The following is a 22,511-nucleotide window of genomic DNA, read 5'->3' as shown; positions in this document are numbered from 1 at the left end:
TTTTTTTTTGCTGTGCGTGTGGCTGACTAAAGACGAAGGTAAATGTTTACTTACATTTAAAACCTTACCCATAATATTCATAAGGCTTTCATCCACATCATAGAATGCCATGGTATAACATTAGACAAGAATTAGACTGGCATGGATTTTTATTTTTTTTATTTGAGGTTTGTGATATGATTCAAATAATATCACAATGCGTGAAGTGAAACATTACGTTTAAAAGAGATTAATCATTAGTATCAGTGAGCAGTCATCATCAGTTTCATTTGAATGTAATTCATGTCTGTTCCACAAAATAGGCTTCATTTCTTAATCAGGCATGTATTGAATGCTATCAAAGACATAAAATTACATGCATGCCTGTAGGTCTACATACGGTGCTGTGAAAAAGTATTTGCTAAATCCTGATTTCTTAAATTTTTGTGTATGTCTCATACTGAATTGTTTCATAAATTAAAACAAAATCTAAGAGTAAACCCAAAATACAATAAAAAAAAAAAATGATAGTTATTTATTGATGCAAAAAAAAGTTATCCAATACCAACTGAGCCTGTGTGAAAGTGTATTTGGGCCTGTAGTTACTAATTCCCCAAATCTATGAAACTGCATTCATACTGGGTTCAGCTGGATTAGACACAACCAGCTATTTCAAAGGCTCTGGGACTCCAAAGAATCACAGCGAGAGCCATTAAGTCCTAATGGAAAAACTTGGCAAAGTAGTGAAACTTCCCAGAAGTGGCCAACCTTCCAAAATTCCTCCAAGAGCACAGCAACAACTCATCCAGGAAGTCACAGAGGAGCCAAGGACAACATCAAAGGGACCTACAGGCCTCTCTTTCATTAATAAAGGTCACTGTTCATGAATCCACTATCAGAAAGACACTGGGCAAAAATGGCATCTGTGGAAGTGTGACGAGGCGAAAACCGCTGCTAACCCAGAAGAACATTTAAGTCATGTCTGAATTTTGCCAAAGCACATCTTTATGATCCTCAATCGTTTTGGGAGAATGTTCTGTGGACTGCAGAGTCGAAAGTGGAACTGTTTGGAAGACAGGGGTCCTGTTACATCTGGTGTAAACCAAACACAGAATTCCACAAAAAGAACATCATACCTATGGTCTACATGCTGGTGGCAGTGTGATGGTGTGGGGATGCGTTGCTGTTTCAGGACCTGGGTAACTTACAATAATTGAGGAAAACATGAATTCTGCTCTCTATCGGAAAATCCTAAAGGAGACTGTCCGGTCTTCAGTCTGTAAGTTGAACCTCAAGTGCAACTGGATGATGCAGCAAGACAGTGATCCAAAGCATAGGAGTAAGTCCTAGTCCTAGATCTCCAGTTATCGAAAGTGTTTGGTTGCAGTTATTGATGCTAAATGTGGCAGAACCAGATTTTAAGTTTAAGGGGGAAATTAGTTTTTCACATGGGTAATAGGTGTTGGATAACTTTTTTTGTTTGTTTGTTTCAATAAAACAAAATGTTTACTTAGGTTGCCTTTGTTTTATGTTGTATTTCGTTTGAAGATCTAAAACTATTTAATATGAGATGTACACAAAAACAGAAGAAATCAGGATGGAAGCAAAATTTTTACTTCTCAAAATTAACACTTTTTCATATAATAATATTTAGTTCTTCTGATGCGTTTTAGACCTACAGCTGATACCTGCTCTGAAAAGCACATTGATAATATATTGTGATAATATTGTAGTCATATTGCACACTTGTGATGTTTGTGATGATAATTCATACGCTTGACCAAGGTATGCTAACATGTTTTATAGCCCAGCATTTGGGGTGTGCTGTTATAGGAAAGTAATCAACGATGGCATGGTGTGGTGCGTCCTGATGCATAGCAGAATTACTGTTACCACCCTGAAGTTGATTATTCTGCTATAACATCACGTCATGAAATGTTTTATTCCTCTTATACCACAGTAGGTTGCCAACAATTACAATTTGAAAGTGTGTCATAAATTTTGTCCATTTATAGTTGCATTGAATGTTGCAGAACTTCCGGGAAACAAGTTAGTTCAACTTGTCACTTAAGTTATAGCAGCTGTAAGCCATCATTCCATCAACATCTCTTTTTTTATTTTCTCTCTTGGAGTAAAGATGATACAGTATGTCATGTTACTGAGAAACCTGAAAGCAACAAGTTACATCTTTACCTCTCATACCAAGCACTGATACTGGAGACTCCTTCCAAAAATGCTAAATAAGCTCATTAGGTACTTCACAATATCAATAATTGTTTTCCTTTGTTAATTAATTATTATTATTATTATTATTATTATTATTATTATTATTATTATTATTATTATTTTATTTATTTATTTTTTTAATGAGACTTAGACTTAGTAGATTATGAATTAGTCGCTGCTATCGAAATGATAATGTATTAGGATGAACGCATTGAGTGCCCTGCAATGGGTTGGCACCACGCCCAGGGTGTCCCTGAGTCCCCTGGCATGGGCTCCAGGTTTCCTGTGACCCTATGTAGGATAAGTGGTACAGAAGTTGGATGGATGGATGAATGAACACATTGAATGAGTTATAAACCTGTGATTTGAATTACAGCAAGAACTACAGTCATAACTGCTGTTATAAAAAAAAAAAAAACACACACCTTCTGACCAATCAGAATCAAGAATTCAGCAGCCCTTTAATATTAATCCAGTTACCGTGGATGTCAAGCAATGATGTTCTTACACATTATGACCGAAATCACTCGAGTCAGCTCTAATGCTGTCTGTCTGTCTCTGTCTGTCTGTGTGCGTGTCTGTTCGTGTCTGTGTGTGTCTGTCTGTCTGTGTCTGTCTGTGTGTGTCTGTGTGTGTCTGTGTGTGTCTGTGTGTGTCTGTGTGTGTCTGTGTGTGTCTGTGTGTGTGTCTGTGTGTGTGTGTGTCTGTCTGTCTGTCTGTGTGTGTGTCTGTGTCTGTCTGTCTGTCTGTGTGTGTGTGTCTGTCTGTCTGTGTGTGTGTGTGTGTCTGTCTGTGTGTGTGTGTGTGTCTGTCTGTGTCTGTGTGTGTGTCTGTCTGTGTGTGTGTCTGTCTGTGTGTGTGTCTGTCTGTGTCCTTCAGGGAGAGTGTTTGCTAACACTGAGGACTCAGCCTGTTTGTTGGGGATGCGTCGCCGTAACCTCATCTTCCAGCCTGTGGTTCAGCTGAAGGATGACACTGACTTTGTGTACGTATGAAGCTGATTCTCCTCCCACAGTCCCTGGACTGGTCTGATCTACATTTTTCTGTTCCAGCTAATTGGTGTCTGTTTTCTACATTTAGCATATCATATTACATATTTAAAGGAAAGAATCTACTGTCTGCTCCAAAATTATTTGGATTGAAAAAAGTTTAGGGAAAAAATGTCTATTGGAAATTAAGATAATGTCACCCTAAAAACATGAGAAATTTTGGATTTAACCCAAAATAGTAGAATAAATTTGTCCGTATTTCTATAGAGTTGAATGCTTAAGATGTCACATTTTACTTTTACTTGTGAACATTTTGGCTAAATGCCTCATGTTCCTTGATGTGTACGAATACTTGCTCTGTGAAGCACTTTCTGAAACTTTTCATGTCACAGCATAGCTTCTGCAGCCATTTTATCAACATTAACTACCACATCAGTCACATTGTGGGTTCTACCGTTGATGCACACAGTTTTTCAGCCCTCTTTTCATCGTGCTTCAATGGAAACAGACCACTACTCCACAGAAATGATTCAGATGGTGGATCATTCTTAGTACAGCAGTGACACTGACATTGTGTGTGTGTGTGTTTGTGTGTGTGTGTGTGTCAGTCACACTGGTACATGTGAGCTTCTGCTGTCGGGGCCATTTTATGCTTTTAGACTGAGATATATTTAGTCACTTAAGTGAATTATGTTCTTCCTGTCCCCTTAGGGATGGTTTTTTTTTTTTTTTTTTTTCAGTCTAAGTATAACCACTTGCTGCGTTTTTAAAGCGGTATAATTTTTATCCATCCGGTAACGCACTAGGCTTAGCATTAGAGGGCTGTCAGAACACATTTTACAGTTCAAGTTTTCATAATATTTATATAATCAAAGGCAAAAAAAAAAATGTACTCGGCTCCAGAATTATTACCACCCTTGGTTAAGACTGGTAATGACAAAAGGTTCTGAAATGAAAAATGTCTTTGTAATGTAATTGGTTTAATCTCATGCTGAAAATGTGTAGATGGGGAAAAAAAAAAATCTAACCTATAATTGAAGTTCATTTATTCTAGGAAAATAGAAATAATCATTCTGGAGGAGACTGTGTAGTTGAGTGATTAATATCTTCGTGCATTGGTTATTCTTAATTGCCCCTAGGTATAAAGAAGTGTATAAGTGTGTGTGTGTATGTACCCTGCAATGGACTGGATTAATATAGTATCAGTATGGTGTTTCTAATAAAGTGGCCAATGAGTGTATCTCATAATATACTTATCTCCATATGAGGTTAGGGTTATTGTAACAAATGCAGTAAAACAGCGGTGTCTGTGTGTGTTCAGTCACAGAATTCCTAAAGAGCAGTGGTGGCTGAAGCTTCGTCCTCTGATGAAGATCTTGGCCAAGTACAAGACGAGCTATGACGTGTCCGACTCGGGCCAGCTGGAACACGTCGAGCGCAGCCGAGGCAAGGAGACCGATGTCACTGCCTCCATCTGAAGTCCCACAAGGTTGCAGCAGGGTCAAAGGTCACCCTGTTGTGTGTAGTGTGTGTGTGTGTGTGTGTGTGTGCTGAAACAGACGCTTCTGTTCATCTTCATCGTGAATGTCGTTAAAGCCCACTCATCTCTCCCCGGTTGTGTCCTGAATGTGCTGCACGGAGTGTTTTTAGCAAGAGGTCGGACACACCCTCAGCTTTTAGTGTGTGCCCATGGTGTAAGCCACTGTCCCTTGACTTGAACTTTTCACCTCTGCTGTGTAAACTTAATGTTTCTCTCTGTGAAGTCAGAGCTGTAATGTAGATCCACGTTTTAGTATCCAGATACTGTAACTTATTTATGAGTGGAATACAGTCTCTCGAGCACAGTTTAGTGTGGAAATGTGACTGTCATATTGCTTAAACAATAAAGTACACCTTCACCTGCTTGTTGAACTGCTTGAAGCTTCTTGTGAGTTATTTGAACTTTTTGTTGCAACTCACTATCCGTGTACACTGTGTCCTTAGGAGTGGAAATATTTATCTTTAATCTTTAATATTATGCTGAGTTCAAGGTGAAGTTGTAACTTGTAATTCCCTTCGTACAACCGGAAACAAACACCGAAAACACCCCCTCAGCTTGGAATTTCAACTCGTCAACTTGGGGTAGTCTTCTCAACTATGAGTTCCTTCCCTGTTTACAGAGTGACATCAAACCAACATGGCCGCTCACACTGTAAACAGTGTGAAGTCCACCTTCTCTACTCTCAAATTAGTTTACAGCAGTATTGACTTTAGATCAGTTCATATACAGACACAGTACTTGGTTAATTCTATAACATCGACCACATTAATCATGTTTTGAGAAGATAGTCACCAACATTAGAGTTATCACTTGTTGCTAAGCTTCTCACTATTGTCTGCTGTTGTTACTGTGCTGAAGTTTCAGTCCAAAACGTTGCATGAAAGTTCACCATAGTACAACAGAACCGATGTAACTGTAAAAGTACACTTAATGGAGCTTTTTAAGAGCTTTACATGCTCTGACAAAGCAAACAAAAGACACGTCTTCATGCAGGCGTCCATGTTTTTTCCAATTCACATGTTGAAAGTCCCGAGGTGGGAAATGATGCGATTACAACTTGCAAATGAGCACTTACAAGGCACCATGAACACCGCATTAATCTATACATTTATAAAATTATTTATGGATAGGCATGCATTTATTTGATTTCTATAGCCATCATGATCCAGTATGGATTTTTAATTGGTTATCATTTTCTTCCAGCAAGAAAATTATTCAGATTAAGTTATTTCCAGGTAATGAGCAAATTTCACAGTTCAAATTTTCATATTTATGTATATAAAGGCAAATAAAATCAGCATTTAAATCCTCAACATCCCACCTTCTACTATGAAATAATCCATTCATACAGAAAAAGGGTTTAAAATACATTTCCTGCATAAATACCAGCCCCTCCGCCCCCAACCCTTTTAGGTTTTCAAAATTCTGCCATGCTCTAAACTGAAATGGATTCGATTGTAATTTATGCAATATGTCTAACATATGAAGATGTACTTTTATTGTGACACAAAGGTTTATTAAGCAAAAAAAAAAAAAAAAAAAAAAAAAAAAAAGCAGAAATACAGCCAAAGGAAGTACTACCAAGTACCTATCCCTGGGTCAACACTTGCACCTGCAAGTGCACTTTATGCACTTTGTAGAATGTTTGTAGATCTTATTTAGTTCTGTCATCTCATGCGGTTAGTGTGTTGTTTTATGTAGCACCGTGGTCCTGGAGGAATGTTGTTACGTTTCACTGTGTACTGTACCAACTGTATATGGTTGAAATGACAATAAAACCACTTGGATTTGAACTTGAACAATTTGTAGAACCACCTTTGGCTACAATTAATAAGGGTGGGGGCTGAATTGCAGCCAAAGGAGGTTCTACCCCCGAGTGAACATTTCGTACAACCACCTTTGGCTACAATTACAGCTGCAAGCCATCTGGTATAGTTCCCAGCAGCTTTGCTCATCTAGATCCTGATATTTTTGCCCATTCTTCTTTGCAAAATTACTCTGACTCTGAGATTGGATTAAAACTGTTGGTAAACAGCAGTATTGAAGTCTTGTCTCAGATTCTCAATCAGATTGAGGTCTGGGATTTGACTGGTCCATTCCATTTCATTCAGATTGTTGGTTTTGAACAAGTCCAGGGTAGCTTTGGCTTTAGTTTTTAAATACTGCCCCAGGTTCAAGTCTCTTACAGACTGGAACACTTTAGTATTTCTAGGTAATTTGTGTAGATTCATGACATATAATCCCAATTTAGTCTGTTTTGGTTCTACTTTTTCCATGACAAAATAGGGAAGAAGTTCAAAGTGGGGTGAATACTTATGCAAGGCACTGTACATGCATGTCAGTTTAATTTTGTTTTAAATTACCTATCAATTTTCTAATCGGCATAATTAAAAACATATTAAAGTGATATTAGTCTATATGCAATTCGGTGATTATGATAATCATGCTTCTTCTGTGGTTGTGGTAGAATGAAAGGGGATTTTCACTGCCAGTGATTATGCAAGTCTCTGGAAATGTACTGGAACACTGAACACCATTTTTCAAAAAGATGTTTCCACAGTTGATGTTTTGATGATGGTGGTGGAGAGCACTGTCTAACACATGACTCCAAAATCTCCCATAGGTGCTCAAGTGGGTTGAGATCTGATGAGAATGACGGTCATAGTATGAGTTACTGTACATCATTTCCAAACCATTCAGTGACCCTTGTGATCTGTGCATGTGTGTGGGGTCATCATGGAAGAGACCATGCTGTTGGGAATTTGCAGAGAAGAGAAGAGACTTGGAAGTATCTTCAGCCAGATTGTTTACTGTAGATGAGAGCATCAGTCTACAACATCAGAATATGTGGTTTCACGCCGTAGTCGTCAAGTCTAACTAAGGGAGACACACTGTAATATAGGTATTCATAGCTTTTCAGTGGGCTATCCTTAGAGATGTTACAAAGGAAGTGAGAAGCTACAGGAGAATGCAGCGAGTTTCACCAGGCCTATATACACACCTAGGGTACCGCATTCACATTTGACTCAGACAGTGATCAAAGAAAGAGGCAGACCCATTTAAATGTAAAGTCTCAGTTTCAACCTGACCATTCACCAGATGCTATCTTGAAAGCCCATAAACAATGTATATCACTCTGATATTTCCTTTGATGATATGGCTTAAACAGAAGATCAGTTGATCTGAAAGTGACCCTAAATTGTGCATTCCCGCAACGCCAACTGGGATAAGATTGGATTGGATAAGATCAGATAGGACAGGATTGGATAGGAAGGTGATCACTCAGAAGAACTTTATATTGATATTGCAGTGATGCTTCACTCTCAAACCAGGCCAGCTAAATAAATGAATAAATAAAAGGCCCCCACAGCATAGCAGAGCCAATAGTTTATTCTTTAGTCACCTGTTTGTAGTTGCAATTGCAATTATGTTGTACTGCATATGTATGTATGTGCAGTGAGCATATAAAATGAGAAACATTATTATAACTATGGCTACTTCCTTCCTTCTAAAAACTCTGTACAAAAAAAATAGTCAGAAATGTAAAACAGAATTGGTAAAGTGCCCAGATTTTGGTCTTCGGCCATAATTTTGCGTATAGCTTATCAATTGCTTATTACAGCAGGACGAAAATGTGAATGCAGGCTGTTTGATTTCTCCAGTAGAGGGTGTGAGAGTTCTGTCTCAGCTATGGGCTCTGCACGTGCTCTGCAGCATGGACCTGACATGCTTTTGCAGCATGCTTTAAAATCTGCAATGCCTCATTTCTCACTTTCTGACAAATTTCCTGACTGCTGACTGCAATGGAAATGCGCTTACTCTCAGGACGTACATGTGTGTGTGTGTGTGTGTGTGTGTGTGTGTGTGTGTGTGTGTGTGTGTGTGTGCCCGTGCATGTTTTATATATTCTGCATACATTGTGTCCTTTAACAGAGCTGTTTTTCATCCTTTTTCTAACCTCCCAAGGGGCTTGTTGTGTCAGTTTGTGCTTGTAATTGAAGCAAAGTGTCACACTTAAATGGATTTACTCAGCACATATATGCTGATCCGAATCATAAGTTGTTATATCTGCTAGTCATTTTAATCTTGTGTGTGGTGTTGATGAGACCATCGAGGAAAAAAAAAAAGATAACATGACCCTGTGGGCATCACCTTCACCTTTGGAGTGGATTAAGGAATAAAATTAATCAAACACTGGGATAAATATGGCAAGGTGTGTGTGTGTGTGTGGTTATTTTTTTCATGATGGTATTTCATAGCCGTATCCTTAATGGCACACGATGCATGCAAAAGAATTAGCAAATCCAATCATTTGAGTTGATTTAAGAATGCAAAGCAAGGCCTGTGGGGTCATATGCACATAGGGAATCAATAGTAATTACTATTTCATCTCTCCCCTCGCTCTTTCTTACCCTCTCTTAAATCAGACTCTGATCTGATCTCGTCAGACTGATTAGGGCTTGTAAATGAAGGCGCTGTTTGTGGTTACATAGCTGAGCCAGATGTGTGCTTCCTCAACTTTATCTTCATTTAATACCTCAGTCACCTTAAGCGCTGCACCAATTAAACCTCAAAGCCAGTAAGCATTCAAATGGCCTGGCAAACAGACTATTTTCCATTAAACAGACTCTTAATTCAGGGCTTGTGAGCTGAGAATGCTTGGGGTTGGAGATTTCTGCCTTTGATTCTGCACATATGGATTTCTAGAGAAAGATGTATGATCCTGGATGAAATCGGACTGCACTAAATGCTGAATATCCATAGCGTTAAAAAAAAAAAAAAAAATACTTGAAAGATATTGCAATAACAATGGTAACGAGAGACAATAAATCTTCGCCTGGGATATTAGAAAAGCAATATTTCTCTTTCATATAAATCATGTGCATGTATAACCAAGACAGTGTGACTGTGTGACACATGTACAGTAGAGAATGAATATTTATGATGGTATATATCCATAGGAAAGATTTTTAAAAATGGTGTAACAGCATAGCCGTGGTGGCTCAATAGGAAGTGCTGTGATGGATGCGAGTTTCTCTCACTTTTCCTCTCAAACTGATTGAACGGATCTGTACAGTATTGTACTGTGTGCGCAGTATCTGACTCTCGATTTCCCTCATTGATTAAAGGCTGCAGAGTCGCTCGCTTTCACGAGCTCGTATTGGAGAGATAGCATCAGAAGCAGCGCTTCTTTCCCTCAAACCAGATGCACACTATGAGTAAAGAGGCTCCATTTTTTTACAATCAGCTCTGAACATAATATAGAACAATATCTCAGAAATCACCAAATATCTGAAATCTCAGAACTGCAGTCATTGGATATCTACAGGCCAGGAAAAATCCATCTGAGAGAAGAGAGGGAGTGAGCCACTGTCCTTAAAATCCTACACCGATACACCCTGAGGTGCAGTTTTACAGATTCACAAGCTCTTAGCAGCACAGTGAAACAGGTTTTAGGGTCGAATTTAGACACCTGGTAAAACTGGGCAGTGACAGAAAGGTCATATAAAGGTCATACGAAGCAGGTTAACTATCAGGATTATTTTAAGCACAACATTAAAGAGTTGCCGCATTTATAACATAGCTCATGACAACCCACTGACAGATGTGCCTCTGGGCTATATCTGAGGATATGTTTGAAACAACAAACAGTCGTGTGCACACAACTCACACTAAACACTGTCTGAAAGCAATGTGTATTGTAGCATGCAGTATGTGAGCACAAAAGTACCTTAAGGTTGCTCTATTTGTGTTGTTATTGTATTTCACAATGCGATGCAGTCATTTCATTTTATAAATAAAATCCTGTGGAAAAAAAACTGATTTAAAAAAAAGCAATTACTGTATACACTGTATGTAAAAACAGAAGTTAATAAACGAATGCTAAGTGACAACTATTAGCAACTGCTAAATAGCTTGTTAGGCTGCTTTCACACTTGCCTTTTTTTTAACGGCCAAATGAGTTCAATTTAATCCTATGGAAAGCAGCTTTTACAAATTCTCCGTGTCAGCATTTTTTGGTGACAGCAGAGTTTTGAAAAAAAAAAAAAAAAAGCACTGAGTAATAACAAACGCCTGTTTTTTGTTTTTTTTTTTAAAAAAACAAACAAACAAACAAAAAAACTCCTGACCAATCAGCTAGCAAATTGAGGGGCAAGCATGAAAACAAAGGACAAAGTGGCAGTGAAAAAAAGAGATTTGTGACAGAATAAAAATTCTGACTTGGCAACGTTGCAATGTGACATTGTAGCTAAAAGTAACGTTTATTTTTGCGACGTTCACAGGTGCGTGATATGACATTGTACTATAACTGTGCCTGCATACAGTCAAGTGGTACAAGCAGCTCATTCTCTTGATTAATTTTCTCGATTTTCTGCCTCCAAAGCTACACCAAATGCATCTTTGTTACTGATAATAATAATAAATCTAATCTATATAGCAACCTAAGCTAGTTAGTTAGTAGATTCTGAAATTGGCTAACTAACTTCAATTTAGCCTTAGTCTGTTTTTCTCTTGTTTTATATGTTATTGTAATTATGTCAGTAATTAATAAATTGATACATTACCACGGTATGCTATGTTTTAAACCTCGGCTGTGTCTCTTTTCTTCCCAGAATTGCTCCATTACAGTGGCTCACACTGGAACATTATAAAATGTTCAGGGCTGTGCAGGTCTCAGATTTGATCCATTGAAGTTAATTTGTCACTGGCACATCCCAGGACCGATTTTCATCTGCAGTTTCGTCCGCACTTTTGGGTCCTGCTTTTGACAAATGTCCTTGGGCATCCATTACTCTCTGGCTCTTAGATCTTAGCGGGGGAAAGGAGACCTGCTGCGCTGGCACCACCGAGAAAAACTTTCAGCTGCTGCCGTGGGGGAGCGACGAGGGCGCAAATGGACGGTAGCGTTAATGGAACTGACATTAATTTGACGGCATGCTGGCTAACATGTGAAGTCAGTGCCAGTTCATGAGCGTAATATTATTCTAGCATTAGCATGCGAGAGCATGTCTCAAAGCAGATGCTGGGCATTTTGGGCGAGAGGTAGAAATGCAAGAATGCATCCTCATACCGGACAGAATGCAGCTCGATACTGGTGTGTGCTGAGACTAAGGTGTGATCGAGCAAGCAGCCAGTTTTCTTTGCTCAGATTCTTTGAAAGGCCAAGTTTATTTGTAATGCATAGTCAGAATATCTCTGAGATGAGCTTCAAGGATGCAGTGAATAGTAAAGTATCAGGGAATGGTGTGCGACAAACTAGCGTCAACCAAAACCATTAGGACTACTTAACTGATGCTCTTTTGTGAATACATTACAGATGTGACAATGGATGATGTCGATAGACAACTTGCACATCCAGCCATCTATCCATCCATTTTGTGTACTGCTTATCTTACACAGGGTCATGGAGATCCCAGGAGACTCTGGACACAAGTTGGACAGGGTGCCAACTCATCAACCCACAATTGCACTGCACACACATTCACACACTATGGACAATTTATCTAGAGATGCCAGTCAGCCTACAATGCATGTTTTTGGACTGGGGAGGAAACTGGAGTACCTGGAGGAAACCCCCAAGCATAGGGAGAACATGCAAGCTCTGTGGACACAGGGCGGAGGCAGGAATTGAACCCGCAACTCCGGAGGTGTGAGGCAAATATGATAATCACTGTCGTCCCCCTATACTCCACATATGAAAAGTAATTACTCTCCACACTAGAATGGGACAGTAGTCTGCATTTGGGATTGCCAAAGACAAAAAAACAAAGTCTATGTTGCAACTTGTACCACTGCATGAAAAGGGTGGAATCTGGATGTAAGTGGAAATACTAAAGTCGCACTTAACTGCAAGTTTTCCAGATGTACGAGGGTAAAAACAGACCCAGGTTACACAAAACAATAAATGTCCGCAAACAACCATATACCTCAAGTCAGAGGACATTTATGAAGTTTGATGGACTATTACAGTTGAAGTTCAGCAAGTTGTGAGGACTGCTGGCTGTCCTGCTGTGTGAGGGCCTTTCATATGTTAATAACTGGCAACTGTAAGAGAAAGGTGTTAGTTGTTTGCTGTAGTCTTAGAGCACAGGGGAGAGAAAAAAAAGCTGACTGTATTGTAGGTCACTGCAAACTACATTACTGCAAAGAAATACAGACTAAATTAATCAACCTAGTGCAAAAATTAACTAAACAGTGCTGCTATATAATAACTACATATTTATCTATTTTCAACAACCATTGCACAAAATTTAGATTTGAACTATTTTTCTAAAATAAGGTGATTTATCCCTCATCAACTGGAGGCTACAGCCTGGAGATTACTGAGGATAGGTACCACTTGAAGTACCATGAAATGGTTTTAGACCTCAATTCTACATGGACATTCTCGCTGTAGTTGCTGGGACTACGGTTGGCCTTGGGACTGCTATTACCACATACACTTTTGCATTCAGGTCTCCTTTAGTGAACAGTGGACTAGTTCAACAAAGACTTCATGCAAAAACCATAATACACCTTCTTTTACTTTCACACTATCAGTTGTTACCCAGATGAGGACGGGTTCCCTTCTGAGTCTGGTTCCTCTCAAGGTTTCTTCCTCATATCATCGTAGGGAGTTTTTCCACCGTTCCCACCGGCTTGCTCAATAGAGATTAATTCACACACTTAAAATCTGTACTTAAAACACCAAGCTCAATCCATAACCTAAAATTGTGCCTAGCTGTTCGAAGTAGTAGATTGTGCATTTAATCAATGACAACAAATCTTATGGCATCATAGTATTTCAGGTGAAAATGTTCTGACCATCTGGCATCATAGAGTGCTTCCAATCTTTTCTGAGCTGCACCAGATAAATGACCCCTACAGAATATGGGGAATGTTTGAATGGCTGACACCAATCAACATTCATCATGAGGGCAAAATTGTTTGTTTCTGCTAGAAAAGGCTGTCCTTTAACATACTGAACGTCAGCCCGAATTTTTCCATTGTATACATCTGCCATAACATCATTAGGAATTTTTCTGTGTCGCCACTTTTCCAAAAACCTGGGTCTTTTAACAAGGCCTCTAGAGACTGAACCACTTTCTTATAGCAATAGGTTCGTATTGGGTAGAAGTATTCTTTGCCATTAAAACTTACCAACTTAGTCATTAAGAGAGAGACACATTTCTTTCTCAGGGCAGATGTCTTGTGTGGATGTTTGTGAAATGGAACATATCTACATGTGTTACTGGTTGCTGATCCGTCCCAGGTAACATGGTAGGACTCAGTAAGCGTATATGTTGTCATACACTTAGGACAGAACATATTCACGGAAGTGGTCTCTGTTTATGCCACTAAATTTCCTCAGTGAATATAAAATCTTGGGAATCATACTGGCAAAACTGCTAATCGAATGAACACAGAGAATATTTCCCATGAGACACATAAACCGCCATAGGCATAGCAGCGGTACTGTGATGGCATTATCAGATATATTAAATGCAGCTTGCCAGGTTAAAAGCATCATTGATTGAAGTAACTTCCCACAGCTATTTCCAGTTGTCTCCCCTTGTTTTCATCTGCTGTTAAACCCAAATGTTCCAGGAGCTGCTCCTCTACAAAGTCTGGCTCATGGTTATAATCATTCTCTTCATCTGTTTCACTGGACTCCAGGAAAAGCATGAGCTCATCACTGTAATCATCTTCACAATAATAATAATAATAATAATAATAATAATAATAATAATAATAATAATAATAATAATAAAAATGCATTTTAGCAATTACAGAAGAAACAACTGAGAAAATCATGTAATGTCATTATATCTTGGAATAACATTTCTACATTTTTCTATGTATACCTTCAGTGGTTGTTGATAAATTAAGCATACCTTCTGGTCGATCTGGAACTTCAGTTGCATGTCTTCATTAGGCATGGACAAATTCCCTTCCTGTGGATTTCTACAGTTTCCTGTAATAAAATAAAATAAATTTAGAATCAGCTAAAGTTTCTTATGTACCTAGTTATTCAACTATGATAGAAGATAACAATATCAATTGTTGTAAAGCCATGGGTTAATACCTGCAATTTTACACCTTGATTGAGTGATTATCCATCCATCTTCTACCGCTTACTCCTTCTTCAGGGTCATGGGGAACCTGGAGCCTATCCCAGGGAGCATTGGGCACAAGGCAGGGTACACCCTGGACAGGGTGCCAGTTCATCGCAGGGCACAATCACATACACACTCACACACCTATTCATACACTACGGACACTTTAGACATGCCAAACAGCCTACCATGCATGTCTTTGGACTGGGGGAGGAAATCCCCGCAGCACGGGGAGAACATGCAAACTCCACACACACATGGCCACGGTGGGAATCAAACCCCCAACCCTGGAGGTGTGAGGCGAACGTGCGAACCCTGCAGTTGAGCACTTTGTTATCATATGCATGTACTGATGTGTAGTCAGGACCTTTTGTTTGGTCTTCATGAAATGAGCAAATCAAGAAAACTTAACCAAAAAAGTTAATCAAAGTTAATCAACAAAACTTAATCAAAATCGGCCATAATATCCATACTTTGCAAGTAACTTATAACCTATATAACTTAACTAACATAAGTTTATAAGCTGCAATAAATACAATTTAAAGATTTATTGAAAATATGAATACAGTAACCCATATGTAAGCATACCATAGCTAAATAACAAATTAATAATTACTTCAAAATACCACTTCTTTTTACATTACCAGTAAATTAAAGTACTTACCCAACAGAATATCATCCTCCAAGTCCACATTTCTCATTTTAACTGGCAATGCAATGGGTTCTTCAGCACATGGACCGTGTTCTAACTTTGTCAAAGATATTATTTTCAAACATGACTTTGGTTGCTTCCTGCACAGCCAGCGAATAGCACCCAATGGGAATGCTCTTCTTGGAATGCCCTCCACTCATTCGCTGTGGGGCAGTACTTAATGAGACATTTGCTTGTCTTTCAAATTTGCTAAAAAGAACAGGACTTAAATCCCCACCATTGTTTACAGCAGTACATAGCGTATTCTCCATACTTAGGACAGTTAATCTTCGATTTCGAGATCGCAAATGTTTTTACAATGGCATGCAGAAGAAATCTTAATTTTTCTTCTCAATTGAGCAAAGTCATCCAATAACCAACAGCAAGTCCAGTCAGCACAAATGTCTTGATAAAGCAGCTGGTTTCAGGTCAGAATGCTTTATCACAACAGTTGACCTCCAGGCTAGATGTGTTTTCCACTCTGCATTTTTGAGTCTGCGGTGTCTAGAGGTGCTTGAAAGAAAAGTGGAGATGCTGCAACAGAAGACACAGGAAGAGCCCACAAATAACCCAAAAAGGTACAAAAGGGAACATAATGTCACCACTGTGGTAAGTACAATTTAATATAAAAAAGTAATGTGATGGAGTGTGGTAATCCCATAAAGAAAATGCTAAGAGACGTTCCTATTCATTGAGTTCTCTTTAGCTAGAGAACTTGGTAAAATCCATTCAAAACTTTTTCAAGTTCACCTTTTACAGGAAGCAGGATGACGCTTTCACAATTCAGAAAACAGCCCTCAAAAATATGATCCACAAACTGGTTAAGACTGTTTATACAAATATGTAAAATTATGTAATGACATTTTGGTATTGTGCACTACACCAATAGTGTATTTCACAAATCATGTTTTGAATTCTTCTCTTTACAAGGTAAATTCTCCTCATAACCAAGCTGTGACTACACACCTTCTGCAGGAGTTTTATACGAGTAGTTTTGTTGATGTTATACAGTTGCAATCAAAATTATTCAACCCCCATTGGAAATCAGGTTTATAGTCAAAATGTATAGATTTGCAGCTGTTTACAATGAACAAATCAATCAAAAGCTATTGAAATAGTTCAACACAACACATGCTTCAAGTGGTTTCCCCAAATTCAACTGAAAATGCTTCAAAATGCTTCAACCCTCTGAATAGAATCCCAAATATGCAAAACAGGTGTTGTCTGAAGCACACCTGATGCAACTAATCAAGGGCTTCATTAGTTGCACCAGGTGTGCTTGAGCTGGAACACATGAAATACCTGAACTGGCTAGAGGCAGAAAATATCTTAAATAACCTTGACAGGTCAGAAAAATGAAGCTCTCCATGGCTGCAACAAGATTTCTGATAAGGTAGGTTGTGAAAAACCCTTGAATGACTGCAGAAGACCTGCAGCAAGACTTGGTGGCAACAGGCGCTGAGGTTTAAGTGAGCACAGTAATGCATGTACTAAACGCAGGAGTTTTCCATGCCAGAACTCCAAGACGTTCACCAGTACTGACCCAAAAGCACAAGAAAGTTCGGCTCAAAATCATATAAATAAGCCACATAAGTTTTGGGATTCTGTTCTGTGGAGCAATAAAACAAAACTGGAGCTTTTGGCACAATGGATCAGCGGTATGTCTGGAGGAAGAAGAATGAAGAAAGAACACTCTGTCCACAGTCAAGCATGGTGGTGGCTCGGTGATGCTCTGGGGCTGCGTTGCATCCTCTGGTACTGGAAACCTGCAGCGTGTGGAAGGCAAGATGGATTCATTGAAGAATCAGGAAATCCTAGGAGAAAACATCATGCCGTCTGTTAGGAAGCTGAAGCTTGGGCGTCATTGGACCTTCCAACAGAACAATGATCCCAATCATACCTCAAATTCCACCAAGGCTTGGTTGCAGAAGAAATCCTGGAAGATTCTACAGGGCCATCACAGTCACCTGACTTGAACACCTTAGAATATCTCTGGTGGGATCATTAAGTTTTTATATTTTATATCACTGCAGACTATGAACAGGTAAGACATCTATTTTGAACTTGAAGCAGGGAGAATACACATATTCATCCTGTCCATTGTTTTTAAACATTTTTTTTTTCATTGTGAAAATTTTTCATTGTGGGGAATGTTCTTCCCCCCAACAAGCCATGTCATCAGTTTTGGATCAGTTATAATCAGCATTGTCATGCTGGAAAATGTTTGGATTACCCTTAATTACAGTAAAGAGGTATTGTGATGCTACAGCATACAAAATACATTCTGTACAATTGGGTGCCTCCAACCTTGTGGCAACAGCTCAGATATGGATGTGATGGTCAAGTGCTCACAAATTTTTGGTTATATAGTGTATGTTTAAAAGGTGTAAAAAAAAATTCTGCCAGATGAAAAATCTCAAATATTTGCAAGGACGCAGAAGATGCAACTATTTTGTTCATAGATATTTGTTCATCTACTTAAAAATAGATATGAAAAAGGCTGATATTTAGGTGGTATGTTAAGGCTGGACTAGAACTGTCCAAAACTGGACCAATAGTGAGATGCATGTGTGTGACCATTCTAAATCAGGCCAGACTGGATGTCTTTGGTGAGTCACTGCCCACTTGGATGCAGTTTTGGGTGTACTGTAGCGAAATCTGTTTAAATGGTTGATTCACCATCATGTTCAGTTGGCACTGATGAGGGCTTGTTAGTGCCAGTGGTTTAAGATAAACCGTAAAAACTGCAGCCAACAATCAGTACAATCCCAACAGTTTTGTGCCCTTGAGAAAAGTAATTAGGTGTGTGCATTCACAACAACAAAAATCACTTTCCCGTTGTTGGTTAAGCATGAACATTCATGTACCAGCCAAAGGCCATTACCAATTCTCATTAACCCTAATCAAAAAGCACTTGTGCTAAGAGCTGAGGGGTCCAACATCAAACAACACTAACACTGTTAATGACCCGTCCTGAGCACGGGGCCGCTTCGGCTCTCGATTTCAGCCCAGAGAAAGAGGTGGAGGTATTTTGCTTCTGGATAAAACTCAGAAAATAAGAAGCCTCTCAGACCGTTTATCCATTTAGTAGCTTAAAAGCAGACTATTTGTTTTCCACACAGTATTCAATTCATTCCAGCTGTATTTGTATAACACTTTTAACAATAGACCGTGTCACAAAGCAGCTTTACAGAAATCTGGATGTAGATTAAGATCCCTAATAAGCAAGCCAGAGAAGAGAGTGGCGAGGTAAAACTCTGAGACAGCATGAGAGAAAGAGAGAGAGAGAGAGAGAGAGAGAGAGAGAGAGAGAGAGTGAGAGTGAAACCTGTGCTTTCATGAAGCAACTCAACCCACGTGTGTCATAAAGAATCTTTACGCATGGAGGTGACTTCCTGTCAAAGGTTATCAGACCTTAATGCAAGGGTGAAAATTGTAATTGAACAAATCAATAGTCAGTTGATAAATCTGGAATATTAAACATGATGTGCACTCATGACATTTTTGAATTGGTTTACTGGTTTACCAGTTTATGTGCAGAGCTTTGCCAGTGTCTGCTAGATCACGTAAAAAGTGTTCAATCGCTTCTCCTGGTTACATTTGTATGTAGTGTGGAATATGCAAACTCCCAAAGTCTATGTGGGGTTCCTCTGAGTCCTCCAAAATACATGTGATGAAGTGAATTGAATACTGGTACTGATCGATGGACTGGGGTTCCATACAGCGAGTTTTATCTCCTCACACAGTTCCCTATGATATAAGCTGGATCCACCACAATCCTGACCAGGATAAACCAGTTATTTAAGATGAATAGCTGGAGAAAAAAAATCTTGTAATACAATGTTCATCCGCATGACATTTGTGAATAGTTATTGGTTCACCATTTATGTGCAAGGATTTGACAGTGTGGAACTGGAACTAAAACTTTTAGTTTCAGGCTCTCCCCTTGTACTGTCTGGAGTTGCAAACTTGTATGTAATTGTATGCAAATTATGATTCGTAACTGTAGAATTCATGATGTAAAGATGTAAATTGCAAATCCGCTCAAACTTTGTCTTCCATCACAGTTGCAAAATTACAAATACAATTCTTACTACCTTACTATCTTATTAATTGTTGCATTTACATTTGAAGGCTTTTGAGCAGTAAATAACTTCATATTTTACAGATTGTCCATGACTCAGATTGCCAGTGTTCCTATCTCGGAGTGGATAAGTGTGTGTGAAAATGTGTGAATAAAACAGTGGTTCTTTCCAATCAGCACAGATTGGTAGTATTTCAGCCAAGTGCACTACTGTAACTCTACACACTTTAAACCCACAGTGCTTCAGTGGAGTGCCCATAGCCCATGCAGCTGAGGACATTATGTTGACTGAAGAGGGAATTACAGATTAAAAACCCTCAAAATGAATTAACTAGGAGTTAAAGTCCTGTACCCATCCATAATTCAATTTAGGTGACATCCTCAATATCATGGGTAAAGACCTCAGGACAAAAATGCACATATATTTGGATCAAAACCTCATATATTTCTGCCCTTGGCTGCATTTGTTTACCTCCGAGCTCACCAGCCGAAATGGTGCGGCACTTTAGTCAAGCGCAGTTGCTACAACCGAAAATTACACATTCAAGGTTTGATACAAAGGCAGATGAAAGCACATTTGAACATTCAAAAGAGAGCATTCCTAAAATTAATTTCATCTCCAGGGTTCATGCATATTTAATAGAGAGGGCTCCAATATCACAGGGTAATGCAAACCCAACAAACTTGCAGTCAACAGAGATCGAGAGAGAGAGAGAGAGCGAGAGACGGAGCTTGGTCGTTGTCGTGAGTAATATTCCTCTGTGGTGCAGGGAGGCTTTGAAGGAAGAACAGAGTTTGTATGGTCGGGGTTAAACAGCATACAGCTCCACTGACTACACCATTTGGTCTTCTGAGACCCCTACACACATGCAGGGAAGCACACACACGTGGGGGAAACACACACACACATAATGCTGTGACAGTAATTGACAAGCCCTGTGGACATGATCCCCAGAGAGCCTCCTGGCTTCAGTCAAATAAACAAAGCACCAGCTCACCAGGGACATACAGATACACACATAGGCACACAGTGTGTTACACTTGCAGTTTGATAGAGCACATACACATGCACACATACACACACTTTGTTCCGTACACAATCCAATAGGAGATCGTGCTCACACACTGTGCAAGCAGACATAATTTGTAAACACAGTATATTGAATCACAATGAATGCATCTGAATACACACACATACACACAGTACTGGATACAAACATATTATTGTCAAGGATGCTAATCCACATACTGAACTATCCATATTCTGATTGAGAACATTGGGGTGGTTTCCTATCTCATAACAGCACCCCTGAAAATAGAAGGAGTGACCACCTAACTTGCATATTGATTTTCTTTTAAATACAATTTGAAAATTAATGTTAAAATGTGCATGGTCATGTGCATGTCTCCTTCACAGGCTAATGTACTGAGCAGAAGGCAATATGAATTTGTGATACTAATTAAGTTAAGGTTGTCAATATAATGATATCTTAAGAGTAAATTTAAGTTTGAATGCAAACTCTCCAGGGACATACTGCAACTAGTCACTGCAATATGGGGACACACTACAGAGGACTTTACATGGACACACCGCAGTGACACACTACAGGAATACAGTGCATTGTGGGGACACACTACAAGGACGCACAACAGTGACACTTTGCACTGTGGGACACACTGTAGGGTCACACTGCACTCTGGGGACACATTGCATGGTCACACTGCACTATAGGGGCACGCTGCATTGTGAGGAATACTGTGGGTACAGGCTGCATTGCTGGGACACACTGCAAGGACACATTGCACTATAGGAACCCACTGCACTGTGGGGACACTGCAGAGAACTTTACATGGACACAGTGCGGTGAAACACTGCAGTAATATACTGTATTCTGGGGACACACTACAAGGACACACAACAGTGGTACTTCACACTGTGGGGACACACTGTAGGGTCACACTGCACTATATGGACACACTTCATTGTGAGGAACACTGTGGGGACACTGCATTGCTGGAACACACTGCAAGGACACATTGCACTGTGGGGACACACTGCACTGTGGGGACACACTGCACTTTTGGGACACAATGAAAGACAGGTTGTAGGGACACGGTGTAAGGACAGGCTGCACTGTAGGGACACACTGCATTGTGAGGAAAACTGTGAGGACACTGCATTACTGGGACACACTGTAGGGACACATTGCACTTTTGGGACACAATGTAAGGACAGGCTGCACTAGGAGGACACAATTTAAGGATAGGCTGCACTGTGGGGACACAATGAAAGGACAGGCTACACTGTGGAGACACAATCTAAGGACAAGCTACACTGTGTGGATACACCTCACTGTGGGGACACAGTGTAAGGATAGGCTGCACTGTGGGGACACAGTGTAAGGACAGGCTGCACTGTGGGGACACTGCATTGACACTTTGCACTGTAGGGACACTGCAGGGACAAACTGCACTTTGTGGGCACAATGTAAGAACAGATTACACTGTATATACACACTACAGGGACAAACTGCATTGTCGGGACAAACTGCATCATGGTGACACACTGCAGGGACAGAGTGTGATATGGGGAAACAATACAGGGAGACAATGCACTGTGGGGACAGACTGTATGGACAGGCAGCACTGTGCGGGTACATTTTGGGCACACAGTGCACTGTGGGAACACAACACCAGGCACAATCTGCACTGTGGAGACACACTGCAATGCTGTAGTGCACTGTGGGCACACAATGTTGAAGAGAAATGTTGGCACTCTGTCAAGAAGGGTAACCAAATTAAGCACAGGTACTGAGCTACTTAGCAATGGAAAACACACCATCAGAGATGGACACAGTTTATTAAATAACAATCTACTAGATCACACACATACACACACACACAC

At 39.6% G+C, this 22,511-nt stretch overlaps 1 protein-coding gene across 6 annotated transcripts in view; it reads left to right on the top strand.

The window, feature by feature from the left end:
- pfkpa (phosphofructokinase, platelet a) overlaps positions 1-5,105 on the top strand; it is a 45,486-nt gene extending 40,381 nt beyond the window's left edge. For all 6 annotated transcript variants that reach the window (XM_017480761.2, XM_053684010.1, XM_017480741.2 and 3 more), the window contains 2 exons: positions 3,085-3,190; positions 4,516-5,105. In XM_017480761.2, the coding sequence (XP_017336250.1) occupies positions 3,085-3,190; positions 4,516-4,672 (263 nt within the window). In that variant the 3' untranslated portion in view covers positions 4,673-5,105. The remainder of the gene's footprint in view (positions 1-3,084; positions 3,191-4,515) is intronic.
- The last annotated feature ends 17,406 nt before the right edge of the window (positions 5,106-22,511 follow it).

The sequence above is a fragment of the Ictalurus punctatus genome, chromosome 1 (genome assembly GCF_001660625.3).
Source record: "Ictalurus punctatus breed USDA103 chromosome 1, Coco_2.0, whole genome shotgun sequence".
NCBI lineage: Eukaryota > Metazoa > Chordata > Actinopteri > Siluriformes > Ictaluridae > Ictalurus > Ictalurus punctatus.
This window is presented reverse-complemented; position numbering and strand designations above follow the sequence as displayed.